The sequence below is a fragment of the Salvelinus fontinalis genome, chromosome 5, assembly GCF_029448725.1.
Source record: "Salvelinus fontinalis isolate EN_2023a chromosome 5, ASM2944872v1, whole genome shotgun sequence".
NCBI classification, from domain to species: Eukaryota; Metazoa; Chordata; class Actinopteri; order Salmoniformes; family Salmonidae; genus Salvelinus; species Salvelinus fontinalis.
This window is the reverse complement of record NC_074669.1, coordinates 64,702,116-64,720,077: the sequence shown is the minus strand read 5'-3', so window position 1 is coordinate 64,720,077 and position 17,962 is coordinate 64,702,116. Positions and strand designations below refer to the sequence as shown.

General features: G+C 44.2%; 1 protein-coding gene across 4 annotated transcripts in view; it reads left to right on the top strand.

The window, feature by feature from the left end:
- The window catches only part of melk (maternal embryonic leucine zipper kinase), a 37,532-nt gene that overhangs the window by 3,413 nt on the left and 16,157 nt on the right, over window positions 1-17,962 (top strand). For all 4 annotated transcript variants that reach the window (XR_008759594.1, XM_055924149.1, XM_055924151.1 and 1 more), the window contains 9 exons: window positions 873-941; window positions 2,558-2,650; window positions 3,810-3,908; window positions 11,039-11,107; window positions 11,439-11,537; window positions 12,792-12,878; window positions 14,838-14,972; window positions 16,185-16,271; window positions 16,390-16,687. Coding sequence is in view for 3 of the 4 variants with exons in the window: in XM_055924149.1 (XP_055780124.1) it covers window positions 873-941; window positions 2,558-2,650; window positions 3,810-3,908; window positions 11,039-11,107; window positions 11,439-11,537; window positions 12,792-12,878; window positions 14,838-14,972; window positions 16,185-16,271; window positions 16,390-16,687 (1,036 nt within the window). In the remaining variant the exon portion in view is untranslated. The remainder of the gene's footprint in view (window positions 1-872; window positions 942-2,557; window positions 2,651-3,809; window positions 3,909-11,038; window positions 11,108-11,438; window positions 11,538-12,791; window positions 12,879-14,837; window positions 14,973-16,184; window positions 16,272-16,389; window positions 16,688-17,962) is intronic.

Below are 17,962 nucleotides of genomic sequence, written 5' to 3'. Positions count from 1 at the left end.
GGTTGGTTGGGTGTGTTGTCTGTGTGGTTGGTTGGGTGTGGTTGGTTGGTTGGTTGGGTGTGTGGCTGGTTGGTTGGGTGTGTGGTTGTCTGTGTGGTTGGGTGTGTGGGTGGTTGGTTGGTTGGTTGGTTGGGTGTGGTTGGTTGGGTGTGTTGTTGTCTGTGTGGTTGGTTGGGTGTGTGGTTGTCTGTGTGGTTGGGTGTGTGTGGTTGGTTGGTTGGGTGTGTGTGTGTGTGGTTGGTTGGTTGGTTGGGTGTGTTGTTGTCTGTGTGGTTGGTTGGGTGTGTGGTTGTCTGTGTGGTTGGGTGTGTGTGTGTGTGTGGTTGGTTGGTTGGGTGTGTTGTTGTCTGTGTGGTTGGGTGTGTGTGTGTGTGGTTGGTTGGTTGGGTGTGTTGTTGTCTGTGTGGTTGTGTCTGAACTACCCACTGGTAGTGATGGTGCTGAATGCAGTAAGTCACACAGACTGTGGTTCAATGGTATATATTTAATACATGTACGGAGCTACTGTTAATGCTTCTCTCTCCCCTCTCTCCTCTCTCCCCTCTCTCCTCTCTCTCTCTCTCCCCTCTCTCTCTCTCTCGTCTCCTCTCTCTCCCCTCTCCCTCTCTCTCTCTCCCCTCTCCCTCTCTCTCTCCCCTCCCCTCTCTCTCTCCCTCCCCCGATCCTCTCCCCTCGCCTCTCTCTCTCCCCTCGCCTCTCTCTCTCCCCTCTCCTCTCTCTCTCTCTCTCTCTCTCCCCTCTCCCTCTCTCCCCTCTCCTCTCCCTCTCTCTCTCTCCCCTCCCCTCTCTCTCTCCCCTCCCCTCTCTCTCTCCCCTCCCCTCCCCTCTCTCCCCTCCCCTCTCTCTCTCCCTCCCCCGATCCCCTCCCCCAGGAGAACCTGTTGCTAGATGAAGACCACAACCTGAAACTGATCGACTTTGGTCTCTGTGCCAAACCAAAGGTTTGTTGTCTCTGTGTTTGTTGTCTCTGTGCCAAACCAAAGGTTTGTTGTCTCTCTGTTTGTTGTCTCTGAGTTTGTTGTCTCTATGCCAAACCAAAGGTTTGTTGTCTCTCTGTTTGTTGTCTCTCTGTTTGTTGTCTCTCTGTTTGTTGTCTCTATGCCAAACCAAAGGTTTGTTGTCTCTCTGTTTGTTGTCTCTCTGTTTGTTGTCTCTATGCCAAACCAAAGGTTTGTTGTCTCTCTGTTTGTTGTCTCTCTGTTTGTTGTCTCTCTGTTTGTTGTCTCTGTGCCAAACCAAAGGTTTGTTGTCTCTCTGTTTGTTGTCTCTGTGCCAAACCAAAGGTTTGTTGTCTCTCTGTTTGTTGTCTCTCTGTTTGTTGTCTCTGTGCCAAACCAAAGGTTTGTTGTCTCTCTGTTTGTTGTCTCTCTGTTTGTTGTCTCTGTGCCAAACCAAAGGTTTGTTGTCTCTCTGTTTGTTGTCTCTGTGCCAAACCAAAGGTTTGTTGTCTCTCTGTTTGTTGTCTCTCTGTTTGTTGTCTCTCTGTTTGTTGTCTCTCTGTTTGTTGTCTCTGTGCCAAACCAAAGGTTTGTTGTCTCTCTGTTTGTTGTCTCTCTGTTTGTTGTCTCTGTGCCAAACCAAAGGTTTGTTGTCTCTCTGTTTGTTGTCTCTGTGCCAAACCAAAGGTTTGTTGTCTCTCTGTTTGTTGTCTCTCTGTTTGTTGTCTCTCTGTTTGTTGTCTCTGTGCCAAACCAAAGGTTTGTTGTCTCTCTGTTTGTTGTCTCTCTGTTTGTTGTCTCTGAGTTTGTTGTCTCTCTGTTTGTTGTCTCTCTGTTTGTTGTCTCTCTGTTTGTTGTCTCTGTTTGTTGTCTCTATGCCAAACCAAAGGTTTGTTGTCTCTCTGTTTGTTGTCTCTCTGTTTGTTGTCTCTCTGTTTGTTGTCTCTGTGCCAAACCAAAGGTTTGTTGTCTCTCTGTTTGTTGTCTCTCTGTTTGTGGTCTCTCTGTTTGTGGTCTCTGTGATATGTGTCAAGGCTTAGTGGTCATTGTCTTTAAATATATAGATTTGATTCATGTGTTCTGTGTGCTAAGTCCTCCTTAATCACTGTGTTTATAGAGGGGGTCTGGACTGATGTGGTAGACCAGTCTAATCACTGTGGTTATAGAGGGGGTCTGGACTGATGATGGGGGTAGACCAGTCTAATCACTGTGTTTATAGAGGGGGTCTGGACTGATGATGGGGGTAGACCAGTCTAATCACTGTGTTTAAAGAGGGGGTCTGGGCTGATGATGGGGGTAGACCAGTCTAATCACTGTGTTTATAGAGGGGGTCTGGACTGATGTGGTAGACCAGTCTAATCACTGTGTTTATAGAGGGGGTCTGGACTGATGATGGGGGTAGACCAGTCTAATCAGTCTGTCTTTACAGGGGGGTCTGGGATATGAGTTGATGGCCTGTTGGGGTCGTCCAGTCTAATCAGTCTGTCTTTATAGGGAGGTCTGGGATATGAGTTGATGACCTGTTGTGGTCGTCCAGTCTAATCAGTCTGTCTTTACAGGGGGGTCTGGGATATGAGTTGATGACCTGTTGTGGTAGTCTAATCAGTCTGTCTTTACAGGGGGGTCTGGGATATGAGTTGATGACCTGTTGTGGTAGTCCGGCCTATGCTGCTCCAGAACTCATCCAGGGTAAAGCCTACATCGGCTCGGAGGTGAGACCCCCACTGGGGGGGGGTTTAATATGTCTGGGTGTGTGTGGTCACTTAGAAATGTACTTGTTTGTGTAAGAAAAGCAAAACATTTTTTTAAATAATGTCCATTAAAATAATATGAAATTGGTCAGAAATACAGTGTAGACGTTGTGAATGACTATTGTAGATGAAAACGACTGATTTTTTAAATGGAATATCTACATAGGCGTACAGAGGACCATTATCAGCAACCATCACTCCCGTGTTCCAATGGCACGTTGTGATAGCTAATCCAAGTTTATCATTTTAAAAAGGCTAATTGATCATTAGAAAACAATTTGCAATTTTGTATATATCTGTGTCTGTTTGCTCTGCTGTGTGGATATATAATGTGTTGTGTTACCAGGCTGCTGTGTGGATATATAATGTGTTGTGTTACCAGGCTGATGTGTGGATATATAATGTGTTGTGTTACCAGGCTGCTGTGTGGATATATAATGTGTTGTGTTACCAGGCTGATGTGTGGATATATAATGTGTTGTGTTACCAGGCTGATGTGTGGATATATAATGTGTTGTGTTACCAGGCTGATGTGTGGATATATAATGTTGTGTTACCAGGCGGATGTGTGGATATATAATGTGTTGTGTTACCAGGCTGCTGTGTGGATATATAATGTGTTGTGTTACCAGGCTGATGTGTGGATATATAATGTGTGTGTGTGTTGTGTTACCAGGCTGATGTGTGGATATATAATGTGTTGTGTTACCAGGCTGATGTGTGGATATATAATGTGTTGTGTTACCAGGCTGCTGTGTGGATATATAATGTGTTGTGTTACCAGGCTGCTGTGTGGATATATAATGTGTTGTGTTACCAGGCTGATGTGTGGATATATAATGTGTTGTGTTACCAGGCTGATGTGTGGATATATAATGTGTGTGTGTGTGTGTTGTGTTACCAGGCTGATGTGTGGATATATAATGTGTTGTGTTACCAGGCTGCTGTGTGGATATATAATGTGTTGTGTTACCAGGCTGCTGTGTGGATATATAATGTGTTGTGTTACCAGGCTGATGTGTGGATATATAATGTGTTGTGTTACCAGGCTGATGTGTGGATATATAATGTGTCGTGTTACCAGGCTGATGTGTGGATATATAATGTGTTGTGTTACCAGGCTGATGTGTGGAGTATGGGGGTACTGCTGTATGCTCTGCTGTGTGGATGTCTGCCCTTTGATGACGACAACTGTATGGTCCTCTACAGAAAAATCACCGTAAGATACTGTTACTATTGTTACTGTTACTATTGGTTACTGGGTTGTTATTAGATACTGTGTCTATTGGTAAAGTTACAGGGTTGGTAGCTAGGTATCCAAGGTAACATGACAACATGGTTGGTAGCTAGGTATCCAGGGTAACATGACAGAACATGGTTGTTAGCTAGGTATCCAAGGTAACATGACAACATGGTTGTTAGCTAGGTATCCAAGGTATCATGACAGAACATGGTTGTTAGCTAGGTATCCAAGGTAACATGACAGAACATGGTTGTTAGCTAGGTATCCAAGGTAACATGACAACATGGTTGTTAGCTAGGTATCATGACAGAACATGGTTGTTAGCTAGATATCCAAGGTATCATGACAGAACATGGTTGTTAGCTAGGTATCCAAGGTAACATGACAGAACATGGTTGTTAGCTAGGTATCATGACAGAACATGGTTGTTAGCTAGGTATCCAAGGTAACATGACAGAACATGGTTGTTAGCTAGGTATCCAAGGTAACATGACAGAACATGGTTGTTAGCTAGGTAACATGACAGAACATGGTTGTTAGCTAGGTATCCAAGGTAACATGACAGAACATGGTTGTTAGCTAGGTATCATGACAGAACATGGTTGTTAGCTAGGTATCCAAGGTAACATGACAGAACATGGTTGTTAGCTAGGTATCATGACAGAACATGGTTGTTAGCTAGGTATCATGACATAACATGGTTGTTAGCTGGGTATCCAAGGTAACATGACAGAACATGGTTGTTAGCTAGGTATCATGACAGAACATGGTTGTTAGCTAGGTATCATGACAGAACATGGTTGTTAGCTAGGTAACATGACAGAACATGGTTGTTAGCTAGGTATCCAAAGTAACATGACAGAACATGGTTGTTAGCTAGGTATCCAAGGTAACATGACAGAACATGGTTGTTAGCTAGGTATCCAAAGTAACATGACAGAACATGGTTGTTAGCTAGGTATCCAGGGTAACATGACAGAACATTGGTTGTTAGCTAGGTATCCAAGGTAACATGACAGAACATGGTTGTTAGCTAGGTATCATGACATAACATGGTTGTTAGCTGGGTATCCAAGGTAACATGACAGAACATGGTTGTTAGCTAGGTATCATGACAGAACATGGTTGTTAGCTAGGTATCATGACAGAACATGGTTGTTAGCTAGGTAACATGACAGAACATGGTTGTTAGCTAGGTATCCAAAGTAACATGACAGAACATGGTTGTTAGCTAGGTATCCAAGGTAACATGACAGAACATGGTTGTTAGCTAGGTATCCAAAGTAACATGACAGAACATGGTTGTTAGCTAGGTATCCAGGGTAACATGACAGAACATTGGTTGTTAGCTAGGTATCCAAGGTAACATGACAGAACATGGTTGTTAGCTAGGTATCCAAAGTAACATGACAGAACATGGTTGTTAGCTAGGTATCCAGGGTAACATGACAGAACATTGGTTGTTAGCTAGGTATCCAAAGTAACATGACAGAACATGGTTGTTAGCTAGGTATCCAAGGTAACATGACAACATGGTTGTTAGCTAGGTATCCAAGGTATCATGACAGAACATGGTTGTTAGCTAGGTATCCAAGGTAACATGACAGAACATGGTTGTTAGCTAGGTATCCAAGGTAACATGACAACATGGTTGTTAGCTAGGTATCATGACAGAACATGGTTGTTAGCTAGATATCCAAGGTATCATGACAGAACATGGTTGTTAGCTAGGTATCCAAGGTAACATGACAGAACATGGTTGTTAGCTAGGTATCATGACAGAACATGGTTTTTAGCTAGGTATCCAAGGTAACATGACAGAACATGGTTGTTAGCTAGGTATCATGACAGAACATGGTTGTTAGCTAGGTATCATGACAGAACATGGTTGTTAGCTAGGTATCATGACAGAACATGGTTGTTAGCTAGGTATCCAGGGTATCATGACAGAACATGGTTGTTAGCTAGGTATCCAAGGTATCATGACAGAACATGGTTGTTAGCTAGGTAACATGACAGAACATGGTTGTTAGCTAGGTATCCAGGGTAACATGACAGAACATTGGTTGTTAGCTAGGTATCCAAGGTATCATGACAGAACATGGTTGTTAGCTAGGTAACATGACAGAACATGGTTGTTAGCTAGGTATCCAGGGTAACATGACAGAACATTGGTTGTTAGCTAGGTATCCAGGGTATCATGACAACATGGTTGTTAGCTGGGTATCCAAGGTAACATGACAGAACATGGTTGTTAGCTAGGTATCCAAGGTAACATGGCAGAACATGGTTGTTAGCTAGGTAACATGACAGAACATGGTTGGTAGCTAGGTATCCAAAGTAACATGACAGAACATGGTTGTTAGCTAGGTATCCAAGGTAACATGACAGAACATGGTTGTTAGCTAGGTAACATGACAGAACATGGTTGTTAGCTAGGTATCCAAGGTAACATGACAGAACATGGTTGTTAGCTAGGTATCATGACAGAACATGGTTGTTAGCTAGGTATCCAAGGTAACATGACAGAACATGGTTGTTAGCTAGGTATCATGACAGAACATGGTTGTTAGCTAGGTATCATGACATAACATGGTTGTTAGCTGGGTATCCAAGGTAACATGACAGAACATGGTTGTTAGCTAGGTATCATGACAGAACATGGTTGTTAGCTAGGTATCATGACAGAACATGGTTGTTAGCTAGGTAACATGACAGAACATGGTTGTTAGCTAGGTATCCAAAGTAACATGACAGAACATGGTTGTTAGCTAGGTATCCAAGGTAACATGACAGAACATGGTTGTTAGCTAGGTATCCAAAGTAACATGACAGAACATGGTTGTTAGCTAGGTATCCAGGGTAACATGACAGAACATTGGTTGTTGGCTAGGTATCCAGGGTAACATGACAGAACATGGTTGTTAGCTAGGTATCCAAGGTAACATGACAACATGGTTGTTAGCTAGGTATCCAAGGTATCATGACAGAACATGGTTGTTAGCTAGGTATCCAAGGTAACATGACAGAACATGGTTGTTAGCTAGGTATCCAAGGTAACATGACAACATGGTTGTTAGCTAGGTATCATGACAGAACATGGTTGTTAGCTAGATATCCAAGGTATCATAACAGAACATGGTTGTTAGCTAGGTATCCAAGGTAACATGACAGAACATGGTTGTTAGCTAGGTATCATGACAGAACATGGTTGTTAGCTAGGTATCCAAGGTAACATGACAGAACATGGTTGTTAGCTAGGTATCATGACAGAACATGGTTGTTAGCTAGGTATCATGACAGAACATGGTTGTTATTTAGGTATCATGACAGAACATGGTTGTTAGCTAGGTATCCAGGGTATCATGACAGAACATGGTTGTTAGCTAGGTATCCAAGGTATCATGACAGAACATGGTTGTTAGCTAGGTAACATGACAGAACATGGTTGTTAGCTAGGTATCCAGGGTAACATGACAGAACATTGGTTGTTAGCTAGGTATCCAAGGTATCATGACAGAACATGGTTGTTAGCTAGGTGACATGACAGAACATGGTTGTTAGCTAGGTATCCAGGGTAACATGACAGAACATTGGTTGTTAGCTAGGTATCCAGGGTATCATGACAACATGGTTGTTAGCTGGGTATCCAAGGTAACATGACAGAACATGGTTGTTAGCTAGGTATCCAAGGTAACATGACAGAACATGGTTGTTAGCTAGGTAACATGACAGAACATGGTTGGTAGCTAGGTATCCAAGGTAACATGACAGAACATGGTTGTTAGCTAGGTATCCAAGGTAACATGACAGAACATGGTTGTTAGCTAGGTAACATGACAGAACATGGTTGTTAGCTAGGTATCCAAGGTAACATGACAGAACATGGTTGTTAGCTAGGTATCATGACAGAACATGGTTGTTAGCTAGGTATCCAAGGTAACATGACAGAACATGGTTGTTAGCTAGGTATCCAAGGTAACATGACAGAACATGGTTGTTAGCTAGGTAACATGACAGAACATGGTTGTTAGCTAGGTATCCAAGGTAACATGACAGAACATGGTTGTTAGCTAGGTAACATGACAGAACATGGTTGTTAGCTAGGTATCCAGGGTAACATGACAGAGCATGGTTGTTAGCTAGGTATCCAGGGTAACATGACAGAACATGGTTGTTAGCTAGGTATCCAGGGTAACATGACAGAACATGGTTGTTAGCTAGGTATCCAAAGTAACATGACAGAACATTGGTTGTTAGCTAGGTATCCAGGGTAACATGACAGAACATTGGTTGTTAGCTAGGTATCCAAAGTAACATGACAGAACATGGTTGTTAGCTAGGTATCCAAGGTAACATGACAGAACATTGGTTGTTAGCTAGGTATCCAGGGTAACATGACAGAACATTGGTTGTTAGCTAGGTATCCAGGGTAACATGACAGAGCATTGGTTGTTAGCTAGGTATCCAAAGTAACATGACAGAACATGGTTGTTAGCTAGGTATCCAAGGTAACATGACAGAACATGGTTGTTAGCTAGGTATCCAAAGTAACATGACAGAACATGGTTGTTAGCTAGGTATCCAAGGTAACATGACAGAACATTGGTTGTTAGCTAGGTATCCAGGGTAACATGACAGAACATTGGTTGTTAGCTAGGTATCCAGGGTAACATGACAGAACATTGGTTGTTAGCTAGGTATCCAAAGTAACATGACAGAACATGGTTGTTAGCTAGGTATCCAAGGTAACATGACAGAACATGGTTGTTAGCTAGGTATCATGACAGAACATGGTTGTTAGCTAGGTATCCAGGGTAACATGACAGAACATGGGTTGTTAGCTAGGTATCCAGGGTAACATGACAGAACATTGGTTGTTAGCTAGGTATCCAGGGTAACATGACAGAACATTGGTTGTTAGCTAGGTATCCAAAGTAACATGACAGAACATGGTTGTTAGCTAGGTATCCAAGGTAACATGACAGAACATGGTTGTTAGCTAGGTATCATGACAGAACATGGTTGTTAGCTAGGTATCCAGGGTAACATGACAGAACATGGGTTGTTAGCTAGGTATCCAGGGTAACATGACAGAACATTGGTTGTTAGCTAGGTATCCAGGGTAACATGACAGAACATTGGTTGTTAGCTAGGTATCCAAAGTAACATGACAGAACATGGTTGTTAGCTAGGTATCCAAGGTAACATGACAGAACATGGTTGTTAGCTAGGTATCATGACAGAACATGGTTGTTAGCTAGGTATCATGACAGAACATGGTTGTTAGCTAGGTAACATGACAGAACATGGTTGTTAGCTAGGTATCCAGGGTAACATGACAGAACATGGTTGTTAGCTAGGTATCCAAAGTAACATGACAGAACATGGTTGTTAGCTAGGTATCCAAGGTAACATGACAGAACATGGTTGTTAGCTAGGTATCATGACAGAACATGGTTGTTAGCTAGGTATCATGACATAACATGGTTGTTAGCTGGGTATCCAAGGTAACATGACAGAACATGGTTGTTAGCTAGGTATCATGACAGAACATGGTTGTTAGCTAGGTAACATGACAGAACATGGTTGTTAGCTAGGTATCCAAAGTAACATGACAGAACATGGTTGTTAGCTAGGTATCCAAGGTAACATGACAGAACATGGTTGTTAGCTAGGTATCCAGGGTAACATGACAGAACATTGGTTGTTAGCTAGGTATCCAAAGTAACATGACAGAACATGGTTGTTAGCTAGGTATCCAAGGTAACATGACAGAACATGGTTGTTAGCTAGGTATCATGACAGAACATGGTTGTTAGCTAGGTATCCAAGGTAACATGACAGAACATGGTTGTTAGCTAGGTATCATGACAGAACATGGTTGTTAGCTAGGTATCCAAGGTAACATGACAGAACATGGTTGTTAGCTATGTATCCAAGGTAACATGACAGAACATGGTTGTTTAACATAGTTCAGCCAGCTATTTCTGACACGGTAGAAGGGAAAACACTTATCGCCACTAGTATAGTTCAGAACTGTTTTCTCCGGAGAAACGGTTCAACCGGGACAGTTTGTCTTCTCTGGAGAAACGGTTCAACCGGGACAGTTTGTCTTCTCTGGAGAAACGGTTCAACCGGGACGGTTTGTCTTCTCCGGAGAAACGGTTCAACCGGGACGGTTTGTTTTCTCCGGAGAAACAGTTCAACCGGGACGGTTTGTTTTCTCCGGAGAAACAGTTCAACCGGGACGGTTTGTCTTCTCTGGAGAAACGGTTCAACCGGGACGGTTTGTCTTCTCTGGAGAAACGGTTCAACCGGGACGGTTTGTCTTCTCTGGAGAAACGGTTCAACCGGGACGGTTTGTCTTCTCTGGAGAAACGGTTCAACCGGGACAGTTTGTCTTCTCTGGAGAAACGGTTCAACCGGGACGGTTTGTCTTCTCTGGAGAAACGGTTCAACCGGGACGGTTTGTTTTCTCTGGAGAAACGGTTCAACCGGGACGGTTTGTCTTCTCTGGAGAAACGGTTCAACCGGGACGGTTTGTTTTCTCTGGAGAAACGGTTCAACCGGGACGGTTTGTCTTCTCCGGAGAAACGGTTCAACCGGGACGGTTTGTCTTCTCCGGAGAAACGGTTCAACCGGGACGGTTTGTCTTCTCCGGAGAAACGGTTCAACCGGGACGGTTTGTCTTCTCCGGAGAAACGGTTCAACCGGGACAGTTTGTCTTCTCCGGAGAAACGGTTCAACCGGGACAGTTTGTCTTCTCCGGAGAAACGGTTCAACCGTGACAGTTTGTTTTCTCTGGAGAAACGGTTCAACCGTGACAGTTTGTTTTCTCTGGAGAAACGGTTCAACCGGGACAGTTTGTCTTCTCTGGAGAAACGGTTCAACCGGGACAGTTTGTTTTCTCTGGAGAAACGGTTCAACCGGGACAGTTTGTTTTCTCTGGAGAAACGGTTCAACCGGGACAGTTTGTTTTCTCCGGAGAAACGGTTCAACCGTGACAGTTTGTTTTGTCTTTTGCTCAACTAAATATTTGGGATTGTATGAAAGCCCGATTCAAAGCCCCGGTGTAAACTAACCTACGTGTTTTAATGTTCCAGAGAGGTACGTACAACAACCCTCACTGGCTGACTCCTGGGAGCGTCCTGCTACTCAACCAGATGATGCAGGTACACACACACACACACACACACACACACACACACACACACACACACACGAGACACACACACACACGAGACACACACACCCAAACCTCCTCTTGCTCTTTGATTTTGACATATGATCAGGTTTTGATTGTGTGACGTCAGGTTTTGTACAGTAGGAGTTATTGATTGTGTGACGTCAGGTTTTGTACAGTAGGAGTTATTGATTGTGTGATGTCAGGTTTTGTACAGTAGGAGTTATTGATTGTGTGACGTCAGGTTTTGTACAGTAGGAGTTATTGATTGTGTGACGTCAGGTGTTGTACAGTAGGAGTTATTGATTGTGTGTGTGTAGGTGGATCCTAAGCATCGTGTGACCATCAGACAACTCCTAGACCATCCCTGGACGATGTCTGGCTATGACGATCCTGTAGAGTGGCACAGCAAGCAACCTGTAAGAACACACACCTACACACACACACCTAAGAACGCCCGAACGCGCCTAAGAACGCCCAAACGCGCCTAAGAACGCCCGGACGCGCCTAAGAACGCCCGGACGCGCCTAAGAACGCCCGGACGCGCCTAAGAACGCCCGGACGCGCCTAAGAACGCCCGGACGCGCCTAAGAACGCCCGGACGCGCCTAAGAACGCCCGGACGCGCCTAAGAACGCCCAAGAACACCTAAACCTGCCTTGTTACAGGTTTTTGTTTTACCTTGTACGTTTTGAGGTTGGACTTTAGCATGTAGGACGTCACCGAATGGTGTCACCTCGCTAGTCAGTATGTGTTACACCTGTGCTAGTTGCCATCTCGTTAGCGGGAAGGTGTTTCACCTGTGCTGGCCCAGTTCTCCAGTTGTCTGGATAGATGTGGAGGGTCGACGCCTTTAGTTATCTTGATAGATGTGGAGGGTCGACACCTTTAGTTGTCTCTAGATGTGGAGGGTCGACACCTTTAGTTGTCTCTAGATGTGGAGGGTCGACACCTTTAGAAGAGAGAAACTGCACATTGAGCTCAGAAAAAAACGGAATAAAATTCAAGTAATTGAACCCCTCAAAAATAATTTGCGTTTATTATTTATTTTACTTTATAATAAATAAAAAAAGAGTAAAATAACCAACATTTAATCACTCAGCACTAACACACAGACAGTTCCTACATTAACCTGTGTATCTTCTCTTTCTATATCGCTCTCTCTCCAACTCCCCCCTCTCTCTCTCATCTCTCCCCCCTCTCGCTCTCCCCCTCTCTCCCTCCGTCTCTCCCTCCTCTCATCTCTCCCCCCTCTCTCTATCTCTCTCCCTCCATCTCTCCCCCCTCTCTCTCTCCCCCTCTCATCCTCCATCTCTCCCCCTCTCTCTATCTCCCCCCTCTCTCTCTCTCCCCCTCTCTCCCTCCGTCTCTCCCTCCTCTCATCTCTCCCCCCTCTCTCTATCTCTCTCCCTCCATCTCTCCCCCCTCTCTCTCTCCCCCTCTCATCCTCCATCTCTCCCCCTCTCTCTATCTCCCCCCTCTCTCTCTCTCCCCCTCTCTCTCTCCCCCTCTCTCTCTCCCCCTCTCTCTATCTCTCTCCCTCCCTCCATCTCTCCCTCCTCTCTCTCTCCATCTCTCTCCATCTCTCCCCCTCTCTCTCTCATCTCTCTCTCTCTCCCCCCCCCCCCCCCCCCCCCCTCTCTCTCCATCTCTCCTCCCCCCTCTCCTCTCTAGTTGGGTTATATAGATGAGGACTGCATCACTGAGATGTCCGTCAACCTGAAGAAGTCCAGGCAGAGCACCCTACAGCTGGTCAATGAGGTGTGGGGTAGTATTTTATTCATCTGTAGCGGTTAAGGGTGTTTATCATCTCTGTGTGTGTGTGTGGTATTGACGGGTTTCACCAGTAGATGGCACTATAACACAGCTGATTGAATGAATCCTGACAATTTATTTTATACATTAAATCATCAGACATCTGTATGTGTGTAGATATATATCCATCTATCTATACATATATAACACACACAGGACCAGTCAGAAGTTTGGACACACCTACTCATTCAAAGGTTTTTCTTTATTTTTTTACTATTTTCTACATTGTAGAATCAATCAAGTTTATTTTATATAGCCCTTCGTACATCAGCTAATATCTCGAAGTGCTGTACAGAAACCCAGCCTAAAACCCCAAACAGCAAGCAATGCAGGTGTAGAAGCACGGTGGCTAGGAAAAACTCCCTAGAAAGGCCAAAACCTAGGAAGAAACCTAGAGAGGAACCAGGCTATGAGGGGTGGCCAGTCCTCTTCTGTGAATAATAGTGAAGACATCAACACTATGAAATAACACACATGGAATCATGTAGTAACTAACAAATGTGATTTGCACAAATAATCTCAGCAAAAAAAAAAAAAAAAAGAAGTCCTCTCACTGTCAACTGTGTTTATTTTCAGCAAAATTAACATGTGTAAATATTTGTATGAACACAAGATTCAACAACTGAGACATAAACTGAACAAGTTCCACAGACATGTGACTAACAGAAATGGAATAATGTGTCCCTGAACAAAGGGGGGGTCAAAATCAAAAGTAACAGTCAGTATCTGGTGTGGCCACCAGCTGCATTAAGTCCTGCAGTGCATCTCCTCCTCATTGACTGCACCAGATTTGCCAGTTCTTGCTGTGAGATGTTAACCCACTCTTCCACCAAGGCACCTGCAAGTTCCCGGACATTTCTGGGGGGCCCTAGCCCTCACCCTCCGATCCGACAGGTCCCAGACGTGCTCAATGGGATTGAGATCCGGGCTCTTCGCTGGCCATGGCAGAACCCTGACATTCCTGTCTTGTAGGAAATCACGCACAGAACGAGCAGTAAGGCTGGTGGCATTGCCATGCTGGAGGGTCATGTCAGGATGAGCCTGCAGGAAGGGTACCATATGAAGGAGGAGGATGTCTTCCCTGTAACGCACAGCGTTGAGATTGCCTGCGATGACAACAAGCTCAGTCCGATGATGCCGTGACACACCGCCCCCAGACCATAACAGACCCACCACCTCCAAATCGATCCCGCTCCAGAGTACAGGCCTCGGTGTAACGCTCATTCCTTCGTGTTTTTCAGAGTCAGTAGAAAGGCCTCTTTAGTGTCCTAAGTTTTCATAACTGTGACCTTAATTGCCTACCGTCTGTAAAGCTGTTAGTGTCTTAACGACCGTTCCACAGATGCATGTTCATTAATTGTTTATGTTTCATTGAACAAGCATGCGAAACAGTGTTTAAACCCTTTACAATGAAGATCTGTGAAGTTATTTGAATTTTTACGGATTATCTTTGAAAGACAGGGTCCTGAAAAAGGGACGTTTCTTTTTTTTGCTGAGTTTAGGTGGAGACACTCTGTGTGTGTGTTGTATTGACGTGTTTCACCAGTAGATGGCACTATAACACAGCTGATTGAATGAATCCTGACAATTTATTTTATACATTAAATCATCAGACATCTGAGACACAGTACCAGTCAAAAGTTTGGACACATCTACTCATTCAAGGGTTTTTCTTTATTTTTGACTATTTTCTACATTGTAGAATAATAGTGAAGACATCAACACTATGAAATAACACATATGGAATCATGTAGTAACCAAAAAAGTGTTTTATTTATTTTTAATTTAAATGTTTTTCCAAAGTCGCCACCCTTTGCCTTGATGACAGCTTTGCACACTCTGTGTGTGTGTGTGTGTGTGTGTGTGTGTGTGTGTGTGTGTGTGTGTGTGTGTGTGTGTACACAGTGGAAGTACGACCAAACCACTGCCACCTACCTGTTGCTACTCTCTAAGAAACAGAGAGGGAAACCTGTCCGGATCAGGCCTCAACTTCCTGTCTGTGATGTCATATCCTGTTCACCTCAACACCTGGGAGTTCAGGTCAGAATCTACTGCTTCCTCTGTCCTTTTTCTCTCCCTGCTCTCTCTCTCTCTCTCTTTCCTCTCTCTCTTCCCTCTCTCTCTCTCTCTCTCTCTCTCTCTCTCTCTCTCTCTCTCTCTCTCTCTCTCTCTCTCTCTCTCTCTCTCTCTCTCTCTCTCTCTCTTTCCTCTCTCTTCCCTCTCTCTCTCTCTCTCCTGTCTCTCTGTCTCTCTGTCTCTCTCTCTCTCCTCTCGTCTCTCTCTCTCTCTCTCTCTCTCTCTCTCTCTCTCTCTCTCTCTCTCTCTCTCTCTCTCTCTCTCTCTCTCTCTCTCTCTCTCTCTCTCTCTCTCTCTCTTTCCTCTCTCTTCCCTCTCTCTCTCTCTCTCTCTGTCTCTCTGTCTCTCTGTCTCTCTCTCTCTCTCTGTCTCTCTCTCATATGTACACCGAGTGGACAAAACAATAGGAACACCTGCTCTTTCCATGACAGACTGACCAGGTGAATCCAGGTGAAAGATATGATCCCTTATTGATGCCACCTGTTAAATCCACTTCAATCAGTGTAGATGAAAGGAGGAGACGGGTTGAAGAAGGATTTTTAAGCCTTGAGACAATTGAGACATGGATTGTGTCTGTGCCATTCAGAGGGTGAATGTGCAGAACACAAAACTTTGAACTTTGTATGGTATATTGTGTATTTTTTTTAATTTATTTTTTAAATTTTTCTTCCTCTTTGACAATAGATTCTTTTGTTTAAATCGTTGACTAGAAAATCACATTTTGTAACCAAATGTGAGAACAGTTCAAGGGGGTGCAGACTGACCTGTCAATGTTTTTAATTTGCTCTTTTTGATTCAGTCTTGTGAATTACTAGATTACTTGTAGTTTTTCCATGTTGTTTGTCTGTAATTTTTGTAATGACTTGGTGCTGCCTATCTTGGCCAGGACGCTCTTGAAAAAGAGATTTTAAATCTCAATGAGCCCTTCCTGGTTAAATAAAGGTTTAATACTAATAATAATAAAGACTTTCTGTAGTATATATCTACCTCTCTCTTTCTCCTTCTTCATCTCTAATCCTCCATCTCATTCTACCTCTCTCTCTTCCTCTCTCTCCTTCTCCTCTCCTTCATCTCTCCTCCTCTCTGCATCAGTCCAGTTTAAGAAGCTTCGTTGCCTTGAAAAGTGAGTCAACATATTTGTTCCTCTCTCTCTCGATCTCCCTCCTGTCTAAGAAGACTCGGCTCTTCGGTGATGATGATGATGCTGAGGACTGTTGCTATGACGATGACCTGCCCTGGGTTCCACTCACACCCCAACAAGAGGTCAGGGGTCATCTCTCTCTCTGTCTGTCCCTGTCTGTCTCTCTCCTGTCTCTGTCTCTTTCTTCTCTCTCTGTGTGTGTGACTTGTTATCAACATTCTTGTTTCTGTCTTCCTAAAGAGAGCGACCTGTCCGTCAGCTGAAAAGAGGCGGGATCAAACTAAACACGCCCCCACTCCGGAGAGGGAGCCAATCACACACCACCACCGTCGCCAGGAGAGGCGGGACCGATGCCAGGAACGGACCAATGAAAACAAAGAGAATGTTGCCGTGGCCAATAAGGATGCTGATATATTTGCTTTGCCCGCCCCCCGAACCCCAGTATCCAATAGGAAGGCAACTCGGCCCAGTAAGAGGGTCTTGACTACACCAACCCATAATAACACCAAGGTTGGCAACAAGGTAGACACACCCCAAGGTAAGACCACACACACACACTAGACACACACACACACTACACACAGACACACACACACACTACACTACACTACACCCAGACACACACACACACTACACTACACACTACACCCAGACACACACCCAGTAATCCCAGTGATCACCTCTCAATACTGTGTGTTTCTGTAGCTCACAGCTTTTTAATCCCAGTGGTCGCCTCTCAATACGGTGTGTTTCTGTAGCTCACAGCTTTTTAATCCCAGTGGTCGCCTCTCAATACGGTGTGTTTCTGTAGCTCACAGCCTTTTAATCCCAGTGGTCGCCTCTCAATAGGGTGTGTTTCTGTAGCTCACAGCCTTTTAATCCCAGTGATCACCTCTCAATACGTTGTGTTTCTGTAGCTCACAGCCTTTTAATCCCAGTGATCACCTCTCAATACGGTGTGTTTCTGTAGCTCACAGCCTTTTAATCCCAGCGATCACCTCTCAATACGGTGTGTTTCTGTAGCTCACATCCTTTTAATCCCAGCGGTCACCTCTCAATACGGTGTGTTTCTGTAGCTCACAGCCTTTTAATCCCAGTGGTCACCTCTCAATACGGTGTGTTTCTGTAGCTCACAGCCTTTTAATCCCAGTGGTCACCTCTCAATACGGTGTGTTTCTGTAGCTCACAGCCTTTTAATCCCAGTGATCACCTCTCAATACGGTGTGTTTCTGTAGCTCACGGCCTTTTAATCCCAGAGTTTACTAAACAAATCCCCAGTGTATTGATTAAAGTAATCGTGATAATCTCTGCCAGGTAGACAGGGGCTACTTTGAAGGTAACATGTAATTGGGAAGGTTTTTTGCGGGAGGACTTGTCATCAACCCCAAAGTGGTAGACGGGGGGCGCCGTACAAACAGACAAGGGGGGGAGTTCTCGTTTCCTCTTTTGAAAGATGCAGGAAATACCAATCTCTGATACCTTCTGTTCACGTCTATTAATGATAAACTTGGGAGACATGGGTGAGTACATGTTCAGTACGGTGAGTTGATTCCCTACTACAGTCCAATACGTTGAGTTGATTCCCTACTACAGTCCAATACGTTGAGTTGATTCCCTACTACAGTTCAATACGTTGAGTTGATTCCCTACTACAGTTCAATACGTTGAGTTGATTCCCTACTACAGTTCAATACGTTGAGTTGATTCCCTACTACAGTTCAATACGTTGAGTTGATTCCCTACTACAGTTCAATACGTTGAGTTGATTCCCTACTACAGTTCAGTACGTTGAGTTGATTCCCTACTACAGTTC